At 39.1% G+C, this 26,685-nt stretch overlaps 2 protein-coding genes across 3 annotated transcripts; one reads left to right on the forward strand and one right to left on the reverse strand.

Annotated features, from left to right (window-relative positions):
• On the forward strand, window positions 1–7,757 carry fbxo31 (F-box protein 31). The gene is made up of 9 exons (XM_034685670.1): window positions 1–644; window positions 2,449–2,520; window positions 3,268–3,344; window positions 3,527–3,694; window positions 3,830–3,904; window positions 4,195–4,304; window positions 4,480–4,633; window positions 4,890–5,257; window positions 5,891–7,757. The coding sequence occupies exons 1-9, from the start codon at window positions 221–223 to the stop codon at window positions 6,111–6,113; spliced, it is 1,671 nt and encodes a 556-aa protein (XP_034541561.1). The 5' UTR covers window positions 1–220; the 3' UTR covers window positions 6,114–7,757.
• ces2b (carboxylesterase 2b) lies at window positions 7,755–26,305 on the reverse strand. Of its 2 annotated transcripts, none has more exons than XM_034685667.1 (35): window positions 26,253–26,305; window positions 25,679–25,765; window positions 23,681–23,873; window positions 23,458–23,599; window positions 23,163–23,296; window positions 22,525–22,678; window positions 22,290–22,394; window positions 22,090–22,188; window positions 21,832–21,975; window positions 21,471–21,687; window positions 21,209–21,361; window positions 21,040–21,112; window positions 19,384–19,553; window positions 18,797–18,989; window positions 18,573–18,714; window positions 18,278–18,411; window positions 15,652–15,805; window positions 15,417–15,521; window positions 15,217–15,315; window positions 14,959–15,102; window positions 14,599–14,815; window positions 14,337–14,489; window positions 14,168–14,240; window positions 12,512–12,681; window positions 11,925–12,117; window positions 11,700–11,841; window positions 11,308–11,441; window positions 10,092–10,245; window positions 9,857–9,961; window positions 9,658–9,756; window positions 9,410–9,553; window positions 9,056–9,272; window positions 8,790–8,942; window positions 8,621–8,693; window positions 7,755–8,534 (listed from the first exon to the last, which is right to left on the reverse strand). In XM_034685667.1, the coding sequence occupies exons 1-35, from the start codon at window positions 26,272–26,274 to the stop codon at window positions 8,348–8,350; spliced, it is 4,878 nt and encodes a 1,625-aa protein (XP_034541558.1). In that variant the 5' UTR covers window positions 26,275–26,305; the 3' UTR covers window positions 7,755–8,347. The 2 variants fall into 2 exon arrangements, with proteins under 2 accessions (XP_034541558.1, XP_034541559.1); XM_034685668.1 differs by lacking the exon at window positions 26,253–26,305 and adding an exon at window positions 25,877–26,238.
• Window positions 26,306–26,685: the final 380 nt, after the last annotated feature.

Consider the following 26,685-nt stretch of genomic DNA (forward strand, 5'->3'; position numbering starts at 1 on the left):
AAAAGAAAGGGGGAGACCTCCTCTCTTGTTAAAGATATTGTTTGGGATAAAGTACCACATTGAGTTAGTTTTTTTTTTAGGATAGTTGTTACGCTCTGTACGTCAACCCATGTGACGTCAGAACCAACGCTCTGCTCATGCTCGCGGGGACAGGAGATGAGACTACTGCAGCTGGTAGATGTGTTTTAGTGATGTAATGTTGCCTGTTTGGTGACTACGGATGGCTGTTTGTGCCAGGTTGTGCGGAGTGGGTCAGTCGCGGAGGTGCAGGAGGCGACAGCGGCAAAACCAGCAGGATCAGGGCAGCGATTCCGACATGGACGAAGAGGAGGAAGAGCGGATTGTAGGGCACAGGCAAGCCGACGTCGGAGTCGTCTGCGGAGGAGGCCTGGAGAGCGACGTCGCCACTGCAGGGCCCAGCAGTGACGCGTGTGAATATGGCAGCGGTCATGTCAACAGAAGAAGCCTTCTGGATCACACAGGACCTGCACACCCGCAATCATTAGCGGAATTACCACCAGAGCTTTTAGTGGAAATACTGTCCCTGCTACCGGGAACAGCGCTACCAAATGTTGCCCTCGTCTGCAAAAAATTCAAGCAAATCGTAAACACTGAAACCATCTGGAGACGGCGGTGTACAGAGGGTAAATATAGAGATTTTTGAATGTAAAGACAGTCCCAACCTCTAACGCTCGATTGCTATACAAAGCAATCACATATATAAATACTGGACCGTGCTAGATCCCTTCTTATTGGCGGACTAGTTGTGTCAGGCTCGGTGCGCGGCTCTGACTCCTTGGAATCACCCTTAAAAGCATTTCTATTGATTTGTGCGGGATCCATCGAGGGGGGTTAACCCTGTGTTGAAAAACTGATCTTTAAACCCTCTCTCTGTTATTAGGTTCATGTCAGCCATGATTCTGTGCAGCTGACAAGACTTGATGCAGCTTCTAGCCTAGCCTTTTGGAGGCCTTGAGCATTCTTTTTACCACAACCACACCACTACAAGCCTCTGTTGTTATTGAGATGATAGAAGGTCTCATTCAATGTACACAATAAAGCTTGTGAAATAAAAAAAAATACATAATTTTCTTAGCTTACTGGAAGTATATATTTGAAAGAGAAGCCAACGTGAATTGTTGAAATATTTATTTGAGTCAAGCACCAATGCCAATATAATATAAATATAAGTAGATGACATTAGGAATAAAATCCTCTATTGGGGCACATTGAGTTTTCTTATATACTGGGCTACAATAAATCAAATGATAAGTTGGCAAAGAGTATAATAACCAAAGGTCTGGTACTGTCACAAAGCAGTTATAGTGTGTGTGTGTGTGTGTGTGTGTGTGTGTGTGTGTGTGTGTGTGTGTGTGTGTGTGTGTGTGTGTGTGTATGTATACATGTGCATGTGTATGTATGTATACATGTGCATGTGTATGTATGTATATGTGTATGTATGTATATGTACATATATATATATATATATGTATGTGTACACATGTATGTGTGTATATATATATTATATATATCTTTTTTCTATTTATTATTATTATTATTGTTTACTTGTTTCTGTGTGTTTTTCTGTTAAGCACTTTGTAACTTTATTTAGAAAAGTGCTATAGAAATAAAGATTATTATTATTATTATTATTACTAGTTGATATCTTCCATTGAACACTACCCACATTAGTGAACTACACCCACAAATATTAGAGATAGAGTCCAAGGTATCAATGCAGACCTAACCAAATTTTAGTGTCATGCCATGCAGCCATACTTTAAATCAATGAAATGAAGCCTTTTCATGACAATTCTAACTTAGAACTTAAATGAAGACACTATTTAAGTGTAATGGGACTTTTTCACTTGACATCAAGTCTAATATAGATTAAATATAAGTAAAAGTTAGTTTTCATCTAGAAATAAATAATATTTACAGTGTGAGCATTGTGTTTCAAAGTTTAGGGCGGATGTTAAGGAACTGTGGGAATCATGGGAATGCTGCACAATGACATGATTTTTGTCAAATGGACAAAAATAAACTATGTGGGTGACTGTGTTTTACTTCAGCCTAAGGCCAGCTGTGTGTTTTATCATCATGGCAAATGGTCACAGTGGGGTCAGGTTTGTGTTTGTTGTTGACCCAAGTACAAGTTTGGACTGGTCATCTCAAGGCTGCTTTGCAAATTTTCCTGCACAGCTGCTCTCACTTTGCAGTCAGAGTTACCTGGTGTTTTCCACTGGATCTGCTGCAGTGTGTAACCCCATGATTCATATAACATGTAAATGCAAACCCTTGTGATCACAATGTTTATTAATCTGACTGACTGACTACTTTTTCAATTAGGAAAAACAAGTGCAAATAACCCATGTATTTTGAATGCATCAGCTTAATGTATTCAAATACATGCTAAGCCATTTTCTGTTATGCGTGTCCTCTCTGCAGAGTTTGGTATGAAGGAGGATTTGCGAAAGATGGAGGTGGGAGGAGTATCGAGCCGGGACCTCTACGTAAAACGTGAGTGTCTTGTCTTTATTTGCCTATTTATTGATCCTGTAAAGTATTTTATTCATTCCTTCTTGCATCCTTTTGTTGTTGGAAAGATGGAAAAAAAGACCATATTTGGAATTCAGAAATTCCACAACACATTCCAGACACAGTGGCAGCACCTCATTGCTCTTTGATTAGATTATGTTTTCACTAGATGGCTGCATTGAGCCCACAGCCGTCTGTGGCTGCCCTACACATGCCGTGGCTGCCCTACACATGCCGTGGCTGCCCTACACATGCCTATTTTGTGTCCAGGTGTCAACCCACGAGTGAAGTCTGGGCGCTTTATGAAACTCCTCCCGGACTACGAGCACATGGACTATAGAGACATTTACACACACTGTATGTACATGACTGAAGCATGAAGTGGAACTCTTATTGTTTGCAGCAGCAGTGTGGTGCATCATGTGTGTATAAGACATTAACTAACAGTTATTTTCAGGGCTGTTTGCTTTTATGTTAATTGTTGACTGATAACTGGAAAATGTGGGTGCTGTGTGTTTTGGACTGACTAGATCATGGTTTGTTGACTCTTTCTTCCCCTTGTGTTTACATCTCATAGATTGAATCCTGACAGACACTAAACTGAATCTCTTCATTTTAATATCTTCTCTCGTGTTTCTAACCTTGCAAAATGTAGCTCGTGTAGCTAGTGAAGCACAAGTGTAGTATCCCAGAAACTGACTGATGTAATGTCATGTTGTTGTGTTGCAGTGCTTCACCCGTACAGACATATCTTAGGCTTATGGCAGCCTGACATAGGGCCTTATGGTGGACTGCTCAACGTCGTGGTGAGTTGTCCCCCTTAATGTGTTTAAAGATGTAGATGTTTCACAGTTTGTAGCATGAAAAACTAACAAAGAAAGTTAAATCTGATCAGTTATGATGTTGCAGTATTGAGCTGTTAATGCTATTACAAGAAAAACTTACATTCATGTGGTGATAAACTATTAAAAGTGGTTTTTTTATACAGGTGGATGGGCTGTTCATCATTGGCTGGATGTATTTGCCACCTCATGACCCCCGCGTGGAAGATCCCATGAGAAGGCGGCCGCTCTTCCGTATCCACATGTGGGAGAGCAAAAAGGCCACGGTGGAGTGCATGTATGGACACAAAGGGCCCCACAAAGGAGACATTCAGGTGAAGACTTATGTGGAAGAAATCAGAAACCCTCATGATGAAGATATTCCTTGGCACATAACACTCTCATTTGAGGTTAGATGCTTTTACAAATAGGTCACCCCTTTAATGTGTGTCATATGCTCTCAATTTTAGACTGGGAAAAAGGACGAGTTTTCAACAAAATGTAACCAGACAGATCATCATCGCATGCCAGGGGGCAGACAAGAGGTGAGGCAAAACAGATAACTGTAACTAGGCCATGACCTGTTCTACATAATTACTTATCTTGTCTGATTATGTTTTATAGCCGCGATACTGTGATAATGTTGAAATGCAAAGGCTGCTATCAGTATCTGTAATTTTGGTTTGTCTCTATACCTCTGTGTGTGTGTGTGTGTGTGTGTGTGTGTGTGTTTGTGTGTTTGTGTGTTTGTGTGTTTGTGTGTTTGTGTGTGTGTGTGTGTGTGTGTGTGTGTGTGTGTGTGTGTGTGTGTGTGTGTGTGTGTGTGTGTGTGCAGGAGTTCAGGACATGGTTGGAGGAAGAATGGGGTCGAACACTGGAAGAAATTTTCCATGAACACATGCAGGAGCTCATCCTAATGAAGTTCATTTACACAAGTCAATATGAGTATGAATCTCTTTCACTTATCACATTTGATCAGTTGAACAGTTATTACCAGAACATCGTGTTTTATTAAGAGATGGTTCTTGTTTCTCCCATGGATGACTGTTTAACTCCCCTTCATGTTGGTCTAGTGGCCTTCGCACCTCCCAGGTAACATTGTTCTCCTTTTGTTTGCCAGCAACTGCTTGACATACCGGAGGATCTACCTTCCTCCCACGATGCCCACTGACCTGCTGCAGCCAGGCCTCTTTAAAGGCACCTATGGCAGTCACGGCTTGGAGATTGTCATGCTAAGTTTCCACGAGTCTTCTGCAAGAGCCACAAAGCTCACTGTAAGATTTAATAACCATGTTAAAAAAACGTTTGATTTGATCACTAACTATTTAAAGACTGTGTTACTGTAAATCATATAATCCCTCCTGATTGTCCTCTTTGTCATAATAAATGTCTGACAATTACTCTTAATCCAAAAGCCCTGATGTGATAACTACTCATGCTTCTAACAGGAAGTCTTGTACATCAGTGAACGAAATACTCAGACACTAAGCTTATTGGGGGTGCAGACTATAATCTTTCTCCATCCTGCAGGGAGACCCAAATGTTCCAGCAGGACAACTCACTCTGGATGTTGACCTTAGACGGCCTGTAGTCCTCCCAGACTTGGAGCAACAGCGGAACATAGAGGAGCTGTCTCGGTTGGTACTCGGGGTGCATGAGCAGGTACAGAGAGAAGCAGAACAACAGGAGAAGAGCTCCAATGCCACAGGCAGAGGTGCAGCAGAGGGAGCCTGTGGTGGTGCCAGTACAGCAGAAGGGGCTGAGGCAGACTGTGGCGAGTGTTCAGATGGCTGCGAGCCTGGTCCCAGTACGGCCGGTCCTGTTGAAGCCCAGCCCTTTGTCCTGCCCCTGGGAGTTATGGCTCGCAACGAGGTTTACCCTCGCACTTGCAGGAAATGGTAAGCACACAGCATTGATTTTAGGAAAGGTAGACACAGTTCACCAGAGCTGTTACAAGCTGTTACGTTGGTTTGAGTTCTTGGGCAACAGACAGAAATAATGTCAGTAAGTTGAATTGGCTGATCAGTTGCTTTGAGGATGCTGTTGTATATATTTATAAGGAAATGTCATGTGCCATCTAACTGCATCCCAAGGCTATCTCCTTGACTATAGTGCAACCTGCAACAGGAATGTTACTGTGCAAATATCTTTTCAAAAATGTGCTGCAGGCTCAAGTGACATTACCATCTCCTTAAGAGAAAAAAACACGGAGTCTACCAAAAGAAACACATCTGACAAGATAAAAAAAAAGAAAATGTAATAAGTATGATTCAGTTTGAAGACAGGGTTTGATAACAGAAAGACCTATTTGTCAGTTTTTCATTAAATGTGTTCACAGTAATCCATAATGAGGCTGTTATGAGGTTTACAGAGAATACCAACTAAGCCATTGTTATAAATAAGTTGTTAAAGTAAAAAAGTCATCGCTATAATTTGTTCTTATTTTCTGCACTTACTAACTCCAGAGGCCATTCAGTTGGATAGATGTCAAAGTGTTGATTTATTCACATCTTTATTTCCCTCCATTTCAGCTTCTATGGGACAGGCCTGATCGCTGGGCACGGCTTCACAAGTCCAGAGCGCACCCCAGGGCTCTTTGTGCTGTTTGATAAGGACCGTTTCGGTTTCATCTGGTTGGAGTTGAAGTCTTTTAGTCTGTACAGTCGCCTGACGGACCACCTAGCTCATGCTCAAGCTCCAAACATGGAGCGATTTGAGGCCATGCTGCGCAACATGCAGTCCTGGACATCCTGATGCAGCAGGCTCTAAAATTCCTCCCACAATACAATGCATAGAAACACCATTACACACAACTCACCTCTGCCCTCCACTGACAGCATTGCTATTATGATAGCCCATGACCTTAACTATCCCTGTTCTGTCCATATCTGTTTCACAAACATTGTGTCTTACTGTCTAATTATGCTAGTTATGTCACCCCCACACACTCACGCTCCTGTTCCTGTACGAGCACTTTGAAAGACGTCCTCAGTCACCGTTTATCACCTCACTTCAGTATGACCTTACTCCTCCAGTTCAGCATGATAACAGGTCACATTCAATTTTGTTATTTATTTATTTATTCCCTACTGGAGAAGAGGAATGATATTTCATGCCACTTATTATGGAGCAAACTGTACGTGCCTCTGATTCTAAAACCATGTCTGTACTTGGTTGTGCTTGAAGAAGATAATAGTGTCCAATGTATTCTACTATAAAGTATTATACCAATTTTAGTGCCCAACATATTAAACTGCATGCAGTATTTTATTGAGATCAAATCACATAACAACCATAACAAGTATCCTAACATGATGGGTTTTTTTTGCTTTTGACATTGGAAGTTTAAAAAAAATGGACAGCATCTCAGGTGTTTCACTTTTTTCCACATTTAAGTGAAAAACAGGACACAAGTATTTATGTGTCCAACAAAAATGTAGGATGTTGCATCCATTTTATTAATTTGTCCAATAGGAATGCTGAGGGAGATTTGTTATGGGCTTTTTTTTTAACCATTGACAAGAGAGGATTTGCTGTCTTATCAAACAGTGTAGCTACATCAGCCAGTTTTGGTCGGACTGATATGTTTTTGCCCTTTAAACTTAGGTGATAACCTTTACAAGTATATGCTTTTGCATCAAACATACTTTTCATAATGTTATATAAGCTGAAAAAAATGTATTGTATTGCAATAGATGAACATAACCTAAACACACTGGTAAACTGGATTTAATCAAAACTATACAGTTTATGTGCTTCTATAATTATGGTCTGAACCAAAAGCTTCTCTTACCTTAAAAATGTATTGCATTTGTTGTTGATCAAAAGGCTGACTTAACGTTTGCCTGGCTTTACACCTGCAAAGCTACTCCCCCTCCAGTTTCCTAATTTATTTTGAACCTGAGACCCGTCAGGCTGAATTTTACACAACTTAACAGCTAAAAGTGCATCTCAAAGTACCAAGTAAGTGTCTGTATGTGTCATTACGGCCTGATGGTGGTGCCCAGTAGCTTTCCTACTCCAAGTGCACTTTTCTGGGCAGTATAGTGAATCAGTTAGAACCACTGGCCAGCACTTTTATATCAGACTGCAGCTTTACATTCGCAAAAAACAATATAAATGTCTGCTCAAGCATCTTCAATTTACTTGGATCAGATTATCTTAATTTCCTCTCAAATTTGGTACGTTTATTTCATACATTCTTGTATCTGTAAGCCTTCTGTACCCAGCTATTTGAATGATTTGCTTTTGAAAAGTGTTGCTTTGTGTTATTTTCAATGCCTGATTTTATGGAAAACGATCTAATTTTGACCTATTGAACTGCTCACTAGAGACTTCAGGGAGCTTTTCAGCTTAAATGCTCTTCTCAGTAATAAAAAAATACAAAACTGGATACAAGGTTTTGTCAAATCTATTTATTCTTTTCCATTGTTTGCATGTATAGCACATTGCTTTGATGCAAGTATACTGTTTTTTCAACCATCGCCTAGAACATTTATCTCCCTTGACGGCTGTGAGAGGCCGGAGACACATAAAACCATAGATTGCAGACAAACTCGGGTTATCAGTAGATTGTATTATTCACCTTTGATACTGGTGCTGGACCTTCAAAAGACCCTGATTACAACTCAGCTTAACACCACTATGTGAAATGTTGGTTTTGTATGTTCCTATTGTTTGTTTATGTGAATAGAGAATACAACTGTTGGAAAATTTGAGTGAGGGATACAAACAAAGTATTACTGAATAATTTGACCCACCATTACTTAAACACTTAATGAAGTTCAATCTTTCAATGCAAGTCTTTTGAAGATCAATTGAAGAATAAAAATACCACACATTGTATAATGAATTGTATAGGCTAAAAAAGCTGTTTGATTTTGAATTGAATTTAATCACCACTTAATTTTCCAAATGTCTCACAGTATGTTCAGTTTTTGGCTGACTTGATGGTTAATGAAAACAAATGATTTATAAAGCAAACTGTTCTACAGCTCGCTGTGTTCCATCTTCTCTTTTTGTTCTTTGATTTTCTCTGCCAAGGTCTGGGTCATGAAGACGAACCGGTTCCTCTTCATGTGTTGATCACATACTTGCTCCTTCAAATCAATTTTCATGTAGTTTTCTTCGGTTCCATACTCTGGCCACTGAACAAGGCCTTTCCCATTAGGAGACCTACAATCACACACAAACAAATCAAAAGCGTGTTTTTCCTTTTCAAATGTGTATTATAAACTTTAATGATAAGGGTTGATTTTTACCCTGAACGAGCAAAGTTGGCCCAGTAGCTCATCATGGTTTTGCTCAACTGCTCCTCCTCTTCAGTACATGTATCTAAAACATCCGTTATATGGTTAAATATTTTGTATTCTATACAACCCAGATGTCTGGTGCTCATTTCAAAAAATGTTATGCTCAGACTATTCTTACTTTCTGTCAGTGTGGTGTGTTTAGTTGTGAAGCAGAAGCCGAATACTGAAAAGATTTCATCTCCATGGTCAGCCTTCACAAAGCTAGGTCTTTTGGCCTGCAGGAAATTGGGAGGATGCTGGTACTCATAGAGGTATACAGGTGCACCGGCATCTAGTAGTAAACAAATGGTTGTGATAAGTCTCATTTCTTATATTTCAAAATGTATAACGGTATATATTAAACATTTTTATCCACAAATTTGCATCCTGTGTTAAAAAAAATACCTCTGTGGGCATTAACAGTCTTGATGGCTGGAATGGTGAAGAGCATATCCCCAAGCAGCTCAGTGTATCCATTCCTATTTTTCACGGGATCTTCCCCACCTCCCATGTATTCATCTATCAGCATATCTTCTAAGACTGGATCGGGGTAAAACATTAAGAGAATGTTCTTGATATGCTCCTGATCAATCCCCTCTGTCCAGTTTTGGGGTGCAAAGAACTAAAAGAAAGACAATAGCTAGGATTAACATTTCAGACTTTCACAAAATCAATACTCATTTGAACTTCACAGGCTCATTTGGAAAACCCCAAGCATTTAGGATATTCATTCAGTAACAATTTAGTGTTTATACTCACGCCAGTAAGTAAAAAGCCTCCTTCATCATTGTTAACACCAGTCATGAAGGGTATATTAAGAAGTTCATGTTTAGAGAACAGCTCATCCACAGGTTTTGTAAGGAAGTGTCCATCAACATTCACAACAATTCTCAAACTTTGGTCCTTGAGAGAATAAAAATCGTATGTAAAAAAAATGAAGATGAAGGCAACATAGAAAGCTACATAATAATAACTCTATCAAGCCAGTTTGAATCAGTTTGAATCACCTGCGCCATCGTTAAAAAAGTCTCAGGATCAAGGTTTCTCATGCAAGCAGCAAACTTCTCTTTACTGTCCAAGGTACAGCCGGTGATATTTGCTACCATCTGAGGAAAAAAAATGTATTCCAAATGTTCAGGGACACAAGTATACTTTTCTGAATGCAGAGTAAAGGAGAAAGTTTATGAACAATCCCTGATAATGTACCTGTGTTGTTGGTAGAGGGTCATTTCCAACAATCAAATCCATTGCAGCAGTGCCACTCTCAGCAATGGCATGGTGGAACAGTCCATCACTCAATGGAGAAAGAAGCTGGTAATTTGAGCCAAATAAAAGGAAAGGTGTTTGAGTCATGTTGTCACAGCAGTGAATTTAACTTTAAAACATTAAAAAAGTGAGCTCCATGTGTGAGATTCATCCACACACAGAGATTTAGACTTACCAGAAGGGACACACTAATTCCACCAGCAGACTCCCCAAATATGGTAACTAGATCTGGGTCACCTCCAAAGCTGTGAATGTGCTGCTTGATCCACCTCAGAGCCTGTACCTGGTCCAGAAGGCCAAAGTTCCCAGACATGTGTTCATCTCCAGTGCTGGATAAAGCAAACACGTATTTTCTATCAGACTGTGTTTTCACATTTATGACAGTCTCTGTTGGGTCAACTGGAATTGCAGCCACATAGACCCTCAGGGTAGAGGTTGTGGGCTTCTTTTATGATGGGCTCTCTCTTCCTAGTTCCAGTCAGTACTTAAGCTACAGGGTTATGGACCAGGTGAAGAGTCTTTAAAGACTAAGAGGTAATGAATGCCTGGACTAGTTTTTCTGCATTGCTCCAACACAGGATGTGTCTGATTTTTACAATATTGTGTAGGTGAAAAAAAGGCTGTCATTGAAATGTGTTTAATGTGGGAGTAAAAGGATAAATCCTGTCCTTACAGTGGTGCTGGATGCCAGACTGATGCCATGTAGGGCAGTTATATCAATAGAAAGAATCTCTCTGAGGCGTTTCGTTCCAAGTGCAAAAAACTCAGTTTTGTCTAAGTTGAACAACAAAAAATATCTAGTATCTAAATGCTACTTTTTTTCTCTAGGCTGCATAAACATTACACAGCCTGTTGCACCAGCTCTGCATAAGTTGTGTCCTAAGTTAGGATGTAAAGTGCACCCTAAACCAAACGTTGAAACAAGGTAGTTTGTAACTTAAGTTGTGCCACTGTTTGGTTTCCCCACAGAGACGTAAGGTTCATCTTAACTAGTAGACCGCAATGTTGTTGCAGATATGACGTTTACACTTGCAGCAGCCAATCAGGCTGAATGGATATGAAGTCCAAACTTATTGTTTGCCTCTGTCAGTGACATCAGTTGGTTTGCAAAAGGACACATAAAGTAAAGTGATACAATTTGAAAAGCTGTTTTTGACACAATTTTACAAACACTGATAATAAAATGCAGCCAATAACTGAGCTTTTTGTTCTATTACTTAGTATGCATATTGTTGGTATGCAAATGTAAATGGACTTAGAATATCCATGACAAAAAATGAAATGACTATTCACCTCTATGGATCAATTAGACTGGGACAGGCATATCAATTCAAACCATCTCCACATTATGTTACTTTTGACTGCTTGAGTCTAGCTTTCAGTCTTTTTACCTTAGATGTCCCAGGAGCCCAAGGCGGTACTGGATTAGAACCACCACTACATCCTGGTAAGCAGCCAAGGCAGAGCCATCATAAATTGATGCTGATCCTATAGAAAACCCTCCTCCATGGATCCAGACCATAACCTGGTAACGTAATAGAAGCACTTGATATTTTCAACACAGCTTATAGAACTTGTTATTAAATCTGAGCTTATGAGAACATTCATAAATACACTCCACAAAAGAAAAACTTAAATTAGACTTTTATATAAAAGTGGTCTCTTTTCAGCCTTGTTCTAGATATGGTAGAATTATTCAGATTGACATTGGACCTGTGGATTCTACAAAAGCCATCAAGCAAACTTCCCAGAGAAAAACATGAATACATTGAAAGGCTCTTACTGGAAGCTTGGCATCATCAGCTCTATTTGCAGGTGTGTAAATGTTGAGGTACAGACAGTCTTCTGAAGCGTCGGGGATATCTGCCTTCATACCATCAAGTTGTTCCATGAGCTCAACAACAAACGGTTTATGTTGAATACATCTACAAAAAGTTATATTGATAGTTATTGAACAGGAATTATCCAACTGCTGTGTTCATCAATTGAAAACAAATGAATGCCTTACATGGGTGGCTGCTTGGTGGCATCTCTTACTCCATTCCATCCTTCCACAGGCTGAGGTGCAGAGAGTCTCAGAGCAGGGCCTACAGGTGGCTTGGCAAAAGGGACACCCAGGTAGGCATGGACCCCAGTCTCCTTCCCCTTTACACTCACATACTCACCTCTTAGACCTCCAAGGTCTGTGTGGACCTCAGGCACTGTTTGGATGTTTAGACTGAGTCAGAGTCATGGCTAAAAATTCAACACTTGTTCATTTTGAGTTAACCATGTCATTAATCTTTTCTATTCTACATCCATTTGAACAGTAGTATAGTGTTTTTATTTTAATAAAGAAAACCACAAATTATCTAGAAAAGTCAAATATTGTCGCTCAACTCAACTTTGGAAATGTAGTAACTTTAAAGTTTTGGATATTTAGTTTGAATTAAAAAAGAATCAAGCATTACTTAATGTCCTGGGATGATTTCTTTCACTATCAGATAATTATAATAAAAATAAAACATTATTGACAGCTTATTTATTAATGAAAACTAATGATTTATTGATATAGAATGCTTAATGACACAACTAAGTTATAGAAAATACACCTACTCATCCATGCCATCCTCTCCTTGATTTTCTCTGCCAGGGTCTGGGTCAGGAAGACAAACCGCTCCTTCTTCAGGTTTTCATAAATGACTTGCTCCTTCAAATCAATTTTCATGTAGTGTTCTTCGGTTCCATACTCTGGCCAGTGAGCAAGGCCTTCCCCATTTGGAGACCTAAAAATACCCATAAACAGATTAAAAACAAGCGTGTCTTCCCTTTATTCAGATCCCCATTAGCTGCCACTAACTAAGCATCTATTCTTCCACATAAAACAAACATAACACACAATAAAAATGTCAAAGAAGAAACATAATGGATGTAATGTACATGTTGCCATTCATTGTTATCAAGAAATATATTATATAACATTGCATCAAATTACAATCAATCATAAGCGTTCACTGAAGTTCATTAATGTTAGAGTTATTGTTAAAATGTTCCTTTAGAAGTCTTTTAAAACTTGCCTCACTGGGTGCTTCAACTATGATAACTGGTGAATTATTCCATCCATCACAGATCTGCACACCACATCAGATCTGGGTATATGCTTGACTAAATAACCCTGAACAGCCTGCTGGGTGCAGTAACTCTGTTGGTCTCCCACATACTTTGTTTGTGAGTACAGAAAATGTGTTTGGTTACTATAACAGATATTACTAATGAAATTTGCAAGGTTTAATGCTAACCTCATGTCCACTCTGAGCCATGAAAGACTGGCATGCATACTGTCTGTACTGAGCCTCAAACCTCATGGACAGGCCAGAGCGAGTCTTGCAGCTCTATCTGGAGCTATTTGGAGCTTGGACAGATCTTTTTTGGCTGCACCTGACCAGACTGGTGGGCAGTTATTAAGGTGAGATAAAGCTGTGTCACCAGCAGTCTAGTGGTAGGGATAGGAAAAGAGGTACATCATGCATCATACATGATATCCCATAACCCATTTTCTTGACAATGTTAACAATATGTTTCTCCCATGTTAGCTACTCATTGAGTGTCGGACCAAGCAAATTTGCCTCCTGAACCTGTTCAGTATCTGAGCCTTGGATTGATAGGCAGAGCTGATGATCACTCTCAGTGGCATGTCTGTCCCTGAACACAATACGTTTGGTTTTTGCTATATTGAAAATTGTAATGGTCCTAGGCAACTCCCCTGGTGCACTCCACACTGTAATTATGTGAGGAAAGACAAACTACCATTAAAGAACACATACTGTGTACTACTGGATAAATAATTATTCATCCAGTTGATTGCTGTCGGAACAAACCAATAACACACTGTAGGGGGGGGGGGATTTTTTCATAACGCGGTCATATAGTAGAAGATATTGAGATTACGAGACTTCCAATGAGAGGCACAGCTGCCTGCAGGAACACTGTCGCTGTTGGCTAGGAGGCTCGAAGCCCGCCTCTTTACGTCACACACGATCAACAGCAGCAATATGGCTGCCGCCGCCGATTGATCTCTTAACAGCGCTTCTGAAACAGATGGGTGACGTCACGGATACTACATCCATATTTTATACAGTCTATGGAGAATACCGATAGGTAAGTTGAAAAACTCTCCCTTTTGTTTTTCTGAAGAGGTAAAACCTTGCCAGATTTCCAAACCTTGGGGAATAACTTCTCCTTCAGACTTTAATGATAAGGGTTGATTCTTACCCTGAACGAGCAAAGTTGGCCCAGTAGCTCATCATGGTTTTGCATAACTGCTCCTCCTCTTCAGTACATGCATCTAAAACATCCGTTATATGGTTAAATATTTTGTATTCTATACAACCCAGATGTCTGGTGGTCATTTCAAAAAATGTTATGCTCAGACTATTCTTACTTTCTGTCAGTGTGATGTGTTTAGTTGTGAAGCAGAGGCCGAATACTGTAAAGACTTCATCTCCATGGTCAGCCTTCACAAAGCTAGGTCTTTTGGCCTGCAGGAATTGTGGAGGATGCTGGTACTCATAGAGGTATACAGGTGCACCGGCATCTAGTAGTAAACAAATGGTTGTTATAAATCTAATTTCTTAATTTCCAAGCGTGTGACAGTAAATATTAAACATTTTTATCAATAGTTTTGGATCCTGTGTAAGAAATACCTCTGTGAACATTAACAGTCTTGATGGCTGGAATTGTGAAGAGCATATCCCCAAGCAGCTCGGTGAATCCATTCCTATTTTTCACGGGATCTTCACCACTTCCCATGTATTCATCCATCATCATATCTACGATGACTGGATCGGGGTAAAATATTAAGAGAATGTTCTTGATAGGCTCCAGATCCATTCCCTCTGTCCAGTTTTTGGGTGCAAGGAACTAAAAAAAAAAAACAATAGTTAGGATTAACATTTCCGACTTTCACAAAATCAATACTCATTTGAACCTTCACAGGCTCATTTGGAAAACCCCAAGCATTTAGGTTATTCATGATTCAGCAACAATTTAGTGTTCATACTCACATCAGGAAGTAAAAAGCCTCCTTCGTGATTGGTAGCACCAGTCATGAATGGTATAGTAAGAAGTTCATGTTTAGAGAACAGCTCATCCACAGGTTTTGTAAGGAAGTGTCCATCAACATTTATAGGAAATCTCAATGTTTGGTCCTTGAGAGAATGAAAACCGTATGTCCAAAAAATGTAAGAAAAGGACAACATAGAAAGCTACATAATAATAACTCTATCAAGCCAGTTTGTATCAGCATCAATGTAATAACTCACCTGCGCCATCGTTAAAATAGTCTCAAGATCAAGGTTTCTCATGCAAGCAGCAAACTTCTCTTTACTGTCGAAGGTACAGCCGGTGATATTTGCTACCATCTGAGGAAAAAAAATGTATTCCAAAATGTTCAGAAACACAAGTATACTTTTCTGAATGCAGAGTAAAGGAGAAAGTTTATAAACAATCCCTGATAATGTACCTTTGTCGTTGGTAGAGGGTCATCCTCAACAATCAAATCCATTGCAGCAGTGCCACTCTCAGCAATGGCATGGTGGAACAGTCCATCACTCAATGGAGAAAGAAGCTGGTAATTTGAGCCAAATAAAAGGAAAGGTGTTTGAGTCATGTTGTCAGAGCTGTGAATGTAATTGTAAAACATTAAAAAAGTGAGCTCCATGTGTGAGATTCATCCACACACAGAGATTTAGACTTACCAGAAGGGCCACACTTACTCCACCAGCAGACTCCCCAAATATGGTAACTAGATCTGGGTCACCTCCAAAGCTGTGAATGTGCTGCTTGATCCACCTCAGAGCCTGTACCTGGTCCAGAAGGCCAAAGTTCCCAGACATGTGTTCATCTCCAGTGCTGGATAAAGCAAACATGTATTTTCTATCAGACTGTATTTTCACCTTTATAATGGTCTCTGTTGTGTCAACTGGAATTGCAGCCACATAGACCCTCAGGGTAGAGGTTGTGGGCTTCTTCTCCAACCATGACTGCTAAAAGGAGTCTGGTTAGACACCCGGGTCTTGGAGGGTGTTTTCCACCCATACTGCTTTTAGAGATATGGCGAGAAAGCCTGCATGCATTGACTGTAATGCTTTAGGAGGGGTGAAAGGGCACTATTGGTTCTTTAAGATATGATAGAGCATTACCATTAAGAGCTTTGTAGGCCTGAACAATCGTTTTAAATTATATTGTAGTTTTTATGAGGAGCCAGTGTAGAGAAGCTAGAACAGGAGAGACGTGCTCTCTCTTCCTAGTTCCAGTCAGTACTTTAGCTACAGGGTTATGGACCAAGTGAAGAATCTTTAAAGACTTATTAGGGCAGCCTGTTAAAAGGGAATTACAATAATCCAACCAAGAGGTAATGAATGCCTGGACTAGTTTTTCTGCATCACTCTGACACAGGATGTGTCTGTTTTTTACAATATTGCGTAGGTGAAAAAGGCTGTCCTTAAAATGTGTTTAATGTGGGAGTAAAAGGATAAATCCTGTCCTTACAGTGGTTCTGGATTCCAGACTGATGCCATGTAGGGCAGTTATATCAATAGAAAGAATCTCTCTGAGGTGTTCGGTGCCAAGTACAAAAATCTCAGTTTGGTCTAAGTTGAACAACAAAAAAATTCTAGTTATCAGGGTCTTTATGTCTTTAAGGAATGTTTCTAGTTTAGTTAACTGATTGGTTCCTTAATTACTTGTATTTATTCATTTGCACACATATAAGATTGCATTAGATCTAATTATATAAAATAAATAAGAAGGGTGAGTCAGGAGAGGTCAAGAAGCCACCAGACTTATACAGAAGGTCCTCACCTTTCTTAAGAAACACAACTACAAACAAAACACATAACAGCAACAATAAAAACAAAGCATCTAAGCTAATCAATCAAATAACCAATGATATATTGGAATTATGAAAACATAGGCACACATATTCCCGTTTTCCTCGAAGACATCACTTTCGAGAGATTTGTTGCTCTATCATTTACCATTGACTGGAAGCAAGGAACTGGATGTGCTTCACACAATAACAGTTAACTGCCTGTGTGCGTTCAACCGCCGAAAATAAGGTGAATACTGAAAGAATGTTAAAATTTTTTAAGAGGGGGGCAGAAGCTTTGAGGTTGGAGGGGCAAGTATTTGCCCAAACAACATTACCATTGATCAAATCGGGATAAATCATAGAGTAATATAAAGTTAATAAACAAATACTATGTAATTTGACTTTTGAATATTTAATGAGAGCTTATTAAGTTTCAACCATCTTGTAACTAGGACCATTTTTTATTTGTATTATTCATGAGTGTGTAAGTCACTGTGTGATAACATTATGTTGGTGTCATCAGCAAACAAAATAGGAAAAAAAATGTACATAGTGATGCAAAGTCATTTATATATCTAAGAAATAGTGAAGGTTCTAAGAAAGATCCTTGTGGTACACCACATGTTACATAACCTATGCTGGAAGCTTAACCGTTGATTACTTCATAATGTTCTTTTTCACTCATTGAACTGGTTAACCATTTCAGCGTGTCACCTTGAAAACCATAAAAGTGTAATTTAGCCAACAGAATTTCATGATAAACAGTATCAAATGCTTTAGACAGGTCTAAAAATACCAAGTACATAATAATTATTATTTGTAGCTGCTTAACTTTAGTCCACAAGCTGTAAGAGTGCCATATAAGTAGAACTGTCCTTTCTAAAACCACACTGATGTTCATATAAGATGTTTTTATCTAGTAAATGTGTTAATATTCTTGTGTAAATTAGCTCCTCTAGGATTTTTGAAAAAAACAAAAACAAGGTAAAACTAGATGTCTGTTGTTTTATCATTGTGTGAGACTAAACTCAGTATGTGCATGGTTGTATACCTAGCTCACAAACAAATAACAGCTTAATACATGTTTCTGTTTAAGACATGTTTACTGTTTATGTACCATCATAAGCACCAGAAATGATGTAAGGCTGTCTGTGTGAGCATATGAATACTGGCTATATGGATATGAAATCCATACTGTTGCCTCTGTCAGTAACATCAGTTTGAAAAGGACACATGAAGTAAAATGATACAACAATTTGAAAATCTGTTTTTTAAACAATTTTACTAACACAGATAATAAAATGCAGCCAATAACTGAGCTTTTTCTTCTATTACTTAGTATACATATTGTTGGTATGCAAATGTAAATTGTATTATAATATCTATGACAAAAATATGAAATAATAATATATCTTTATGGATCAATTAGACTGGGACAGGCACTATCAATTCAAACCGTCTCCACATTATGTTACTTTTGACTGCTTGAGTCTAGCTTTGAGTCTTTTTACCTTAGATGTCCCAGGAGCCCAAGGCGGTACTGGATTAGAACCACCACTACATCCTGGTAAGCAGCCAAGGCAGAGCCATCATAAATTGATGCTGATCCTACAGTAAACCCTCCTCCATGGATCCAGACCATAACCTGGTAAGATAATAGAAGCTCTTGATCTTTTCCAAACAGCATAAAGAACTGATTCTACATATGGGTAGCATAATTCAGATTGACATTACACTTGTGGATTCTACAAAAGCCATCAAGCAAACTTCTCAAAGAAAAACATGAATACATTGAAAGGCTCTTACTGGGAGCTTGGCATCATCAGCTCTATTTGCAGGTGTGTAAATGTTGAGGTACAGACAGTCTTCGGAAACGTCAGGGATATCTGCAGTTAAATCACCAACTTTTTCAAGGAGTTCAAGAATGATTGGTTTATGTTGAATACACCTAAAAAATATATATTGATAGTTATTGAACAGGAATTATCCAACTGTTGTGTTCATCAATTGAAAACACATGAATGCCTCACATGGGTGGCTGCTTGTTGGCATCTCTTACTCCATTCCATCCTTCCACAGGCTGAGGTGCAGAGAGTCTCAGAGCAGGGCCTACAGGTGGCTTGGCAAAAGGGACACCCAGGTAGGCATGGACCCCAGTCTCCTTTCCCTTTACACTCACATACTCACCTCTTAGACCTCCAAGGTCTGTGTGGACCTCAGGCACTGTTTGGATGTTTAGACTGAGTCAGAGTCATGGCTAAAAATTCAACACTTGTTCATTTTGAGTTAACCATGTCATTAATCTTTTCTATTCTACATCCATTTGAACAGTAGTATAGTGTTTTTATTTTAATAAAGAAAACCACAAATTATCTAGAAAAGTCAAATATTGTCGCTCAACTCAACTTTGGAAATGTAGTAACTTTAAAGTTTTGGATATTTAGTTTGAATTAAAAAAGAATCAAGCATTACTTAATGTCCTGGGATGATTTCTTTCACTATCAGATAATTATAATAAAAATAAAACATTATTTACAGCTTATTTATTAATGAAAACTAATGATTTATTGATATAGAATGCTTAATGACACAACTAAGTTATAGAAAATACACCTACTCATCCATGCCATCCTCTCCTTGATTTTCTCTGCCAGGGTCTGGGTCAGGAAGACAAACCGCTCCTTCTTCAGGTGTTCATAAATGACTTGCTCCTTCAAATCAATTTTCATGTAGTGTTCTTCGGTTCCATACTCTGGCCAGTGAGCAAGGCCTTCCCCATTTGGAGACCTAAAAATACCCATAAACAGATTAAAAACAAGCTTGTCTTCCCTTTATTCAGATCCCCATTAGCTGCCACTAACTAAGCATCTATTCTTCCACATAAAACAAACATAACACACAATAAAAATGTCAAAGAAGAAACATAATGGATGTAATGTACATGTTGCCATTCATTGTTATCAAGAAATATATTATATAACATTGCATCAAATTACAATCAATCATAAGCGCTCACTGAAGTTCATTAATGTTAGAGTTATTGTTAAAATGTTCCTTTAGAAGTCTTTTAAAACTTGCCTCACTGGGTGCTTCAACTATGATAACTGGTGAATTATTCCATCCATCACAGATCTGCACACCACATCAGATCTGGGTATATGCTTGACTAAATAACCCTGAACAGCCTGCTGGGTGCAGTAACTCTGTTGGTCTCCCACATACTTTGTTTGTGAGTACAGAAAATGTGTTTGGTTACTATAACAGATATTACTAATGAAATTTGCAAGGTTTAATGCTAACCTCATGTCCACTCTGAGCCATGAAAGACTGGCATGCATACTGTCTGTACTGAGCCTCAAACCTCATGGACAGGCCAGAGCGAGTCTTGCAGCTCTATCTGGAGCTATTTGGAGCTTGGACAGATCTTTTTTGGCTGCACCTGACCAGACTGGTGGGCAGTTATTAAGGTGAGATAAAGCTGTGTCACCAGCAGTCTAGTGGTAGGGATAGGAAAAGAGGTACATCATGCATCATACATGATATCCCATAACCCATTTTCTTGACAATGTTAACAATATGTTTCTCCCATGTTAGCTACTCATTGAGTGTCGGACCAAGCAAATTTGCCTCCTGAACCTGTTCAGTATCTGAGCCTTGGATTGATAGGCAGAGCTGATGATCACTCTCAGTGGCATGTCTGTCCCTGAACACAATACGTTTGGTTTTTGCTATATTGAAAATTGTAATGGTCCTAGGCAACTCCCCTGGTGCACTCCACACTGTAATTATGTGAGGAAAGACAAACTACCATTAAAGAACACATACTGTGTCCTACTGGATAAATAATTATTCATCCAGTTGATTGCTGTCGGAACAAACCAATAACACACTGTAGGGGGGGGGGGATTTTTTCATAACGCGGTCATATAGTAGAAGATATTGAGATTACGAGACTTCCAATGAGAGGCACAGCTGCCTGCAGGAACACTGTCGCTGTTGGCTAGGAGGCTCGAAGCCCGCCTCTTTACGTCACACACGATCAACAGCAGCAATATGGCTGCCGCCGCCGATTGATCTCTTAACAGCGCTTCTGAAACAGATGGGTGACGTCACGGATACTACATCCATATTTTATACAGTCTATGGAGAATACCGATAGGTAAGTTGAAAAACTCTCCCTTTTGTTTTTCTGAAGAGGTAAAACCTTGCCAGATTTCCAAACCTTGGGGAATAACTTCTCCTTCAGACTTTAATGATAAGGGTTGATTCTTACCCTGAACGAGCAAAGTTGGCCCAGTAGCTCATCATGGTTTTGCATAACTGCTCCTCCTCTTCAGTACATGCATCTAAAACATCCGTTATATGGTTAAATATTTTGTATTCTATACAACCCAGATGTCTGGTGGTCATTTCAAAAAATGTTATGCTCAGACTATTCTTACTTTCTGTCAGTGTGATGTGTTTAGTTGTGAAGCAGAGGCCGAATACTGTAAAGACTTCATCTCCATGGTCAGCCTTCACAAAGCTAGGTCTTTTGGCCTGCAGGAATTGTGGAGGATGCTGGTACTCATAGAGGTATACAGGTGCACCGGCATCTAGTAGTAAACAAATGGTTGTTATAAATCTAATTTCTTAATTTCCAAGCGTGTGAAAGTAAATATTAAACATTTTTATCAATAGTTTTGGATCCTGTGTAAGAAATACCTCTGTGAACATTAACAGTCTTGATGGCTGGAATTGTGAAGAGCATATCCCCAAGCAGCTCGGTGAATCCATTCCTATTTTTCACGGGATCTTCACCACTTCCCATGTATTCATCCATCATCATATCTACGATGACTGGATCGGGGTAAAATATTAAGAGAATGTTCTTGATAGGCTCCAGATCCATTCCCTCTGTCCAGTTTTTGGGTGCAAGGAACTAAAAAAAAAAAAACAATAGTTAGGATTAACATTTCCGACTTTCACAAAATCAATACTCATTTGAACCTTCACAGGCTCATTTGGAAAACCCCAAGCATTTAGGTTATTCATGATTCAGCAACAATTTAGTGTTCATACTCACATCAGGAAGTAAAAAGCCTCCTTCGTGATTGGTAGCACCAGTCATGAATGGTATAGTAAGAAGTTCATGTTTAGAGAACAGCTCATCCACAGGTTTTGTAAGGAAGTGTCCATCAACATTTATAGGAAATCTCAATGTTAGGTCCTTGAGAGAATGAAAACCGTATGTCCAAAAAATGTAAGAAAAGGACAACATAGAAAGCTGCATAATAATAACTCTATCAAGCCAGTTTGTATCAGCATCAATGTAATAACTCACCTGCGCCATCGTTAAAATAGTCTCAAGATCAAGGTTTCTCATGCAAGCAGCAAACTTCTCTTTACTGTCGAAGGTACAGCCGGTGATATTTGCTACCATCTGAGGAAAAAAAATGTATTCCAAAATGTTCAGAAACACAAGTATACTTTTCTGAATGCAGAGTAAAGGAGAAAGTTTATAAACAATCCCTGATAATGTACCTTTGTCGTTGGTAGAGGGTCATTCTCAAGAAGTAAATCTATTGCAGCAGTGCCACTCTCAGCAATGGCATGGTGGAACAGTCCATCACTCAATGGAGAAAGAAGCTGGTAATTTGAGCCAAATAAAAGGAAAGGTGTTTGAGTCATGTTGTCAGAGCTGTGAATGTAATTGTAAAACATTAAAAAAGTGAGCTCCATGTGTGAGATTCATCCACACACAGAGATTTAGACTTACCAGAAGGGCCACACTTACTCCACCAGCAGACTCCCCAAATATGGTAACTAGATCTGGGTCACCTCCAAAGCTGTGAATGTGCTGCTTGATCCACCTCAGAGCCTGTACCTGGTCCAGAAGGCCAAAGTTCCCAGACATGTGTTCATCTCCAGTGCTGGATAAAGCAAACATGTATTTTCTATCAGACTGTGTTTTCACATTCATGACAGTCTCTGTTGGGTCAACTGGAATTGCAGCGACATAGACCCTCAGGGTAGAGGTTGTGGGCTTCTTCTCCAACCATGAGCATATGAATACTGGCTATATGGATATGAAATCCATACTGTTGCCTCTGTCAGTAACATCAGTTTGAAAAGGACACATGAAGTAAAATGATACAACAATTTGAAAATCTGTTTTTTAAACAATTTTACTAACACAGATAATAAAATGCAGCCAATAACTGAGCTTTTTCTTCTATTACTTAGTATACATATTGTTGGTATGCAAATGTAAATTGTATTATAATATCTATGACAAAAATATGAAATAATAATATATCTTTATGGATCAATTAGACTGGGACAGGCATATCAATTCAAACCGTCTCCACATTATGTTACTTTTGACTGCTTGAGTCTAGCTTTGAGTCTTTTTACCTTAGTTGTCCCAGGAGCCCAAGGCGGTACTGGATCAGAACCACCACTACATCCTGGTAAGCAGCCAAGGCAGAGCCATCAGAAATTGACGCTGATCCTATAGCAAACCCTCCTCCATGGATCCAGACCATAACCTGGTAAGATAATAGAAGCTCTTGATCTTTTCCAAACAGCATAAAGAACTGATTCTACATATGGGTAGCATAATTCAGATTGACATTACACTTGTGGATTCTACAAAAGCCATCAAGCAAACTTCCGAGAGAAAAACATGAATACATTGAAAGGCTCTTACTGGGAGCTTGGCATCATCAGCTCTATTTGCAGGTGTGTAAATGTTGAGGTACAGACAGTCCTCGGAAATGTCGGGGATATCTGCAGCTATATCGCCAACTTTTTCAAAGAGTTCAAGAATGATTGTTTTATGTTGAATACACCTAAAAAAATATATTGATAGTTATTGAACAGGAATTATCCAACTGTTGTGTTCATCAATTGAAAACACATGAATGCCTTACATGGGTGGCTGCTGGGTGGCATCTCTTACTCCATTCCATCCTTCCACAGGCTGAGGTGCAGAGAGTCTCAGAGCAGGGCCTACAGGTGGCTTGGCAAAAGGGACACCCAGGTAGGCATGGACCCCAGTCTCCTTTCCCTTTACACTCACATACTCACCTCTTAGACCTCCAAGGGCTGTGTGGACCTCGGGCACTGTTTGGATGTTTAGACTGAGTCAGAGTCATGGCTAAAAATGTAACACTTGTTCATTTTGAGTGAATCATAGCCTAATAACACATAACAGTCCTCTGAAGATGCTGATTTTTCATTTGACAAGTAGACAACTGTTAGCACAAGATCTCTCCAGTTGATATCAGCCACGTAGAGCCATGTGAAAGACTTTCAAGTCCCATTGTTTGAATTTCTGTTTATTGAGATAACTCAATACAAGTGCACAAAAACGAGTTTTTTCGGTAGTTAGTTCTTCAACGAAAAGTACTTACCTTTTTGTTGTTCATCTATTCTATTCTAATCTAATTTTACACTTACCTCTTTGTGTTGAGTAATTTACAAAATAAAATTTTAAAAATGTATTACAGTAAAATATTTTTTTCTCCACTTTCCTTTGGAAATATCACTTTAATGTTTTGAATGGTAAGTTGGAATAACAGGGAATTTAAGTATTACTTTATTGCCTATTTCATTCAGTATTAAAGCTATCACTATTGTAAATCGCATTAATGATTAAACAAGGTTACTGACAGATTAAACATTAATTGAACCTAATGATGTATTGATACAAACTGTTTGCAGAAGCAAGTAATGAAGCTATAGAAAACAAGCCTATGCATCTGGGATAGTCAAGTTGGCAGGCACATCCTGGTTCAACTTTTGCCCACTGCAAACATTTGACTTTGGATCTGTCCCTGTTAATTTGGTAGGCTGGTGCAACAGATTCAGCAAGTAAGGAACACTATATCTATGGCTTAATTTATGTTCACTATTTTTTAAGCTTCACATTCAACAACTGGTAAAGAAGTTTAAGGTCTCTGACTCAACACTGGCTTGGCTGATCTGTATTGTCTACCCGTAGATTAAATAACTGGCATGTCCTTGTTTATAAGGTAATTCTTGACTTTCTTCCCTAATATGTATGTGATTTTATTAATTCAAAAAATACTGGAAGCTACAGTCTACGCTCTGGGACACAGTCACAAAACTTGCTTTTGCTTTCAGTCCCAGAGTGAGTCTTGAAATGGGAAAACAGAGTTTTAGATACTCAGCTCCTGCAGCCCGGAACCTGCCGCAGGAGAATTTGAGTTTGAGGGAGCTTGTCAATTTTAATGTTTTTAAAAGCAGATTGAAGGCAGAGGAGAAATATGCATCTGATCGTAGATGCTTTGACTGATGACTTTTTTGTTATGATATCCATGATATGTTCTCATGTTTTAGAATTTTGGGTTGTTTATCTGTAACTTGGTTGGAACGTGCTGCTGATCTTGGCAAGGACACTCTTGTAAAAGAGATTCTTAATCTCAATGAAGTTTTCTTAGTTAAAACTTTTTAAAATAAATTGATCAGCCTTAACCAGCGCCTCTGCAAATTGCACTAACTATTGTCATGTCAGAATACATGGATGAAGATTTAGAAAAATGACTAGTCTAGGGTTTAAACACTCCAGATTCTCACTTTTTTCACTTTGAGTTTGAAGATCTCAAACAAGCATAAATAAGTCTTGCACCCTGCTTGACTGTCATTGTATTTTCACCTTTGGACACTATTGGGTTCGGCCGTATCAATCCATGGTAGGCAAAAGGTTAACAGGAGCGCATGAAATGATCACCAGGCAGGCCGAGCCCACGAATGACATGAGAGATTCAGTCTTCCAAAACACACATGCAGAATAACTATACACTACAGCCATGGAAAGTTAATAAAGATAATAGTAAGTCAGAACATTTTATGTGCTTAAAAGCAACGCTTAATAATTCATTGCACAGGGTTGTACTCCTACTTACCCAACAAGTTTGCAGAAACGGAGAGCAACAGAACAGAAGTCAGGAGGAAGAAAGTCCGCTTCACGTGAGACTTCATGGTGGTCGTCTCTATGAAGATAGCAACACAGTCGAGTTCTTCAAAGCCGAGGAGATCCCCACCTCCGAAGCTTTCTACGAATGACTGAAACTGAAGTACTGCTGCATTACTATATTACACACAATATATGACGTAATGAGGTTGTATATCACAACCAACAGGTAATCACTGAGGCAGACTCTCCACCCCCTTCCTGCATGCTGTAGTTGCAACTGCGCTCAAGCCAGCCTCCACTTCTAAAACGACAGTTAAGCCAGCCCCTACGATATTTGATATTGTGTGCAAAAGACAATACGGTAGGAGCGTGAAACCACTGAATTCAAAATAAATGTGGAACTGACTTAACAGAAAACTAAAGAGCAGTCAATGGCAGGACAATCGGATGTAGAATGTTAAAATAAAAGCCACCTGTAGCTGTAATGTCAGAAATGCATTTCAGCTAGATTTAGATTAAAAGGCTACAAAAACTTTACTTCCTAGACTCGTTTCAGTTCTGACCTTCGGACTGACAGGTCAACATCAGTGTGACCGCCCCAATTCTGGGCTAACCTGATGTGGATTTCCAAAATAAAAGCCATCTGAAAAGGGAAGTTATAATAAAGCCTAAATACTGTCTTGTTTTAACCTGAAATTATAAATAAATTACTTTTTTTGTCAGACTACCTCACAATAGTGTGACTGACCTAATAACAGGTCAATCAGATGTGGAATTTCATCGTTAAAGCCATCTGAAATTTGAGAAATTAGCTATCCTTCCGTCTTATAATGAAACAAAAAATGTTAAGAAATTTTGCACCTTTGTAATAGGCCTTTATTTGGCAAATGGCATTTATTTTGAAATTTCACAGAAGATGTTCTGTAATCGGCTGGATCCCATTGTTTGAAAATTCCACATCAGTGTCCTGATGTCGAGTCAGTCACAGGAGATATC

Source organism: Notolabrus celidotus, chromosome 6 (assembly GCF_009762535.1).
Source record: "Notolabrus celidotus isolate fNotCel1 chromosome 6, fNotCel1.pri, whole genome shotgun sequence".
In the NCBI taxonomy this organism is placed as follows: Eukaryota; Metazoa; Chordata; class Actinopteri; order Labriformes; family Labridae; genus Notolabrus; species Notolabrus celidotus.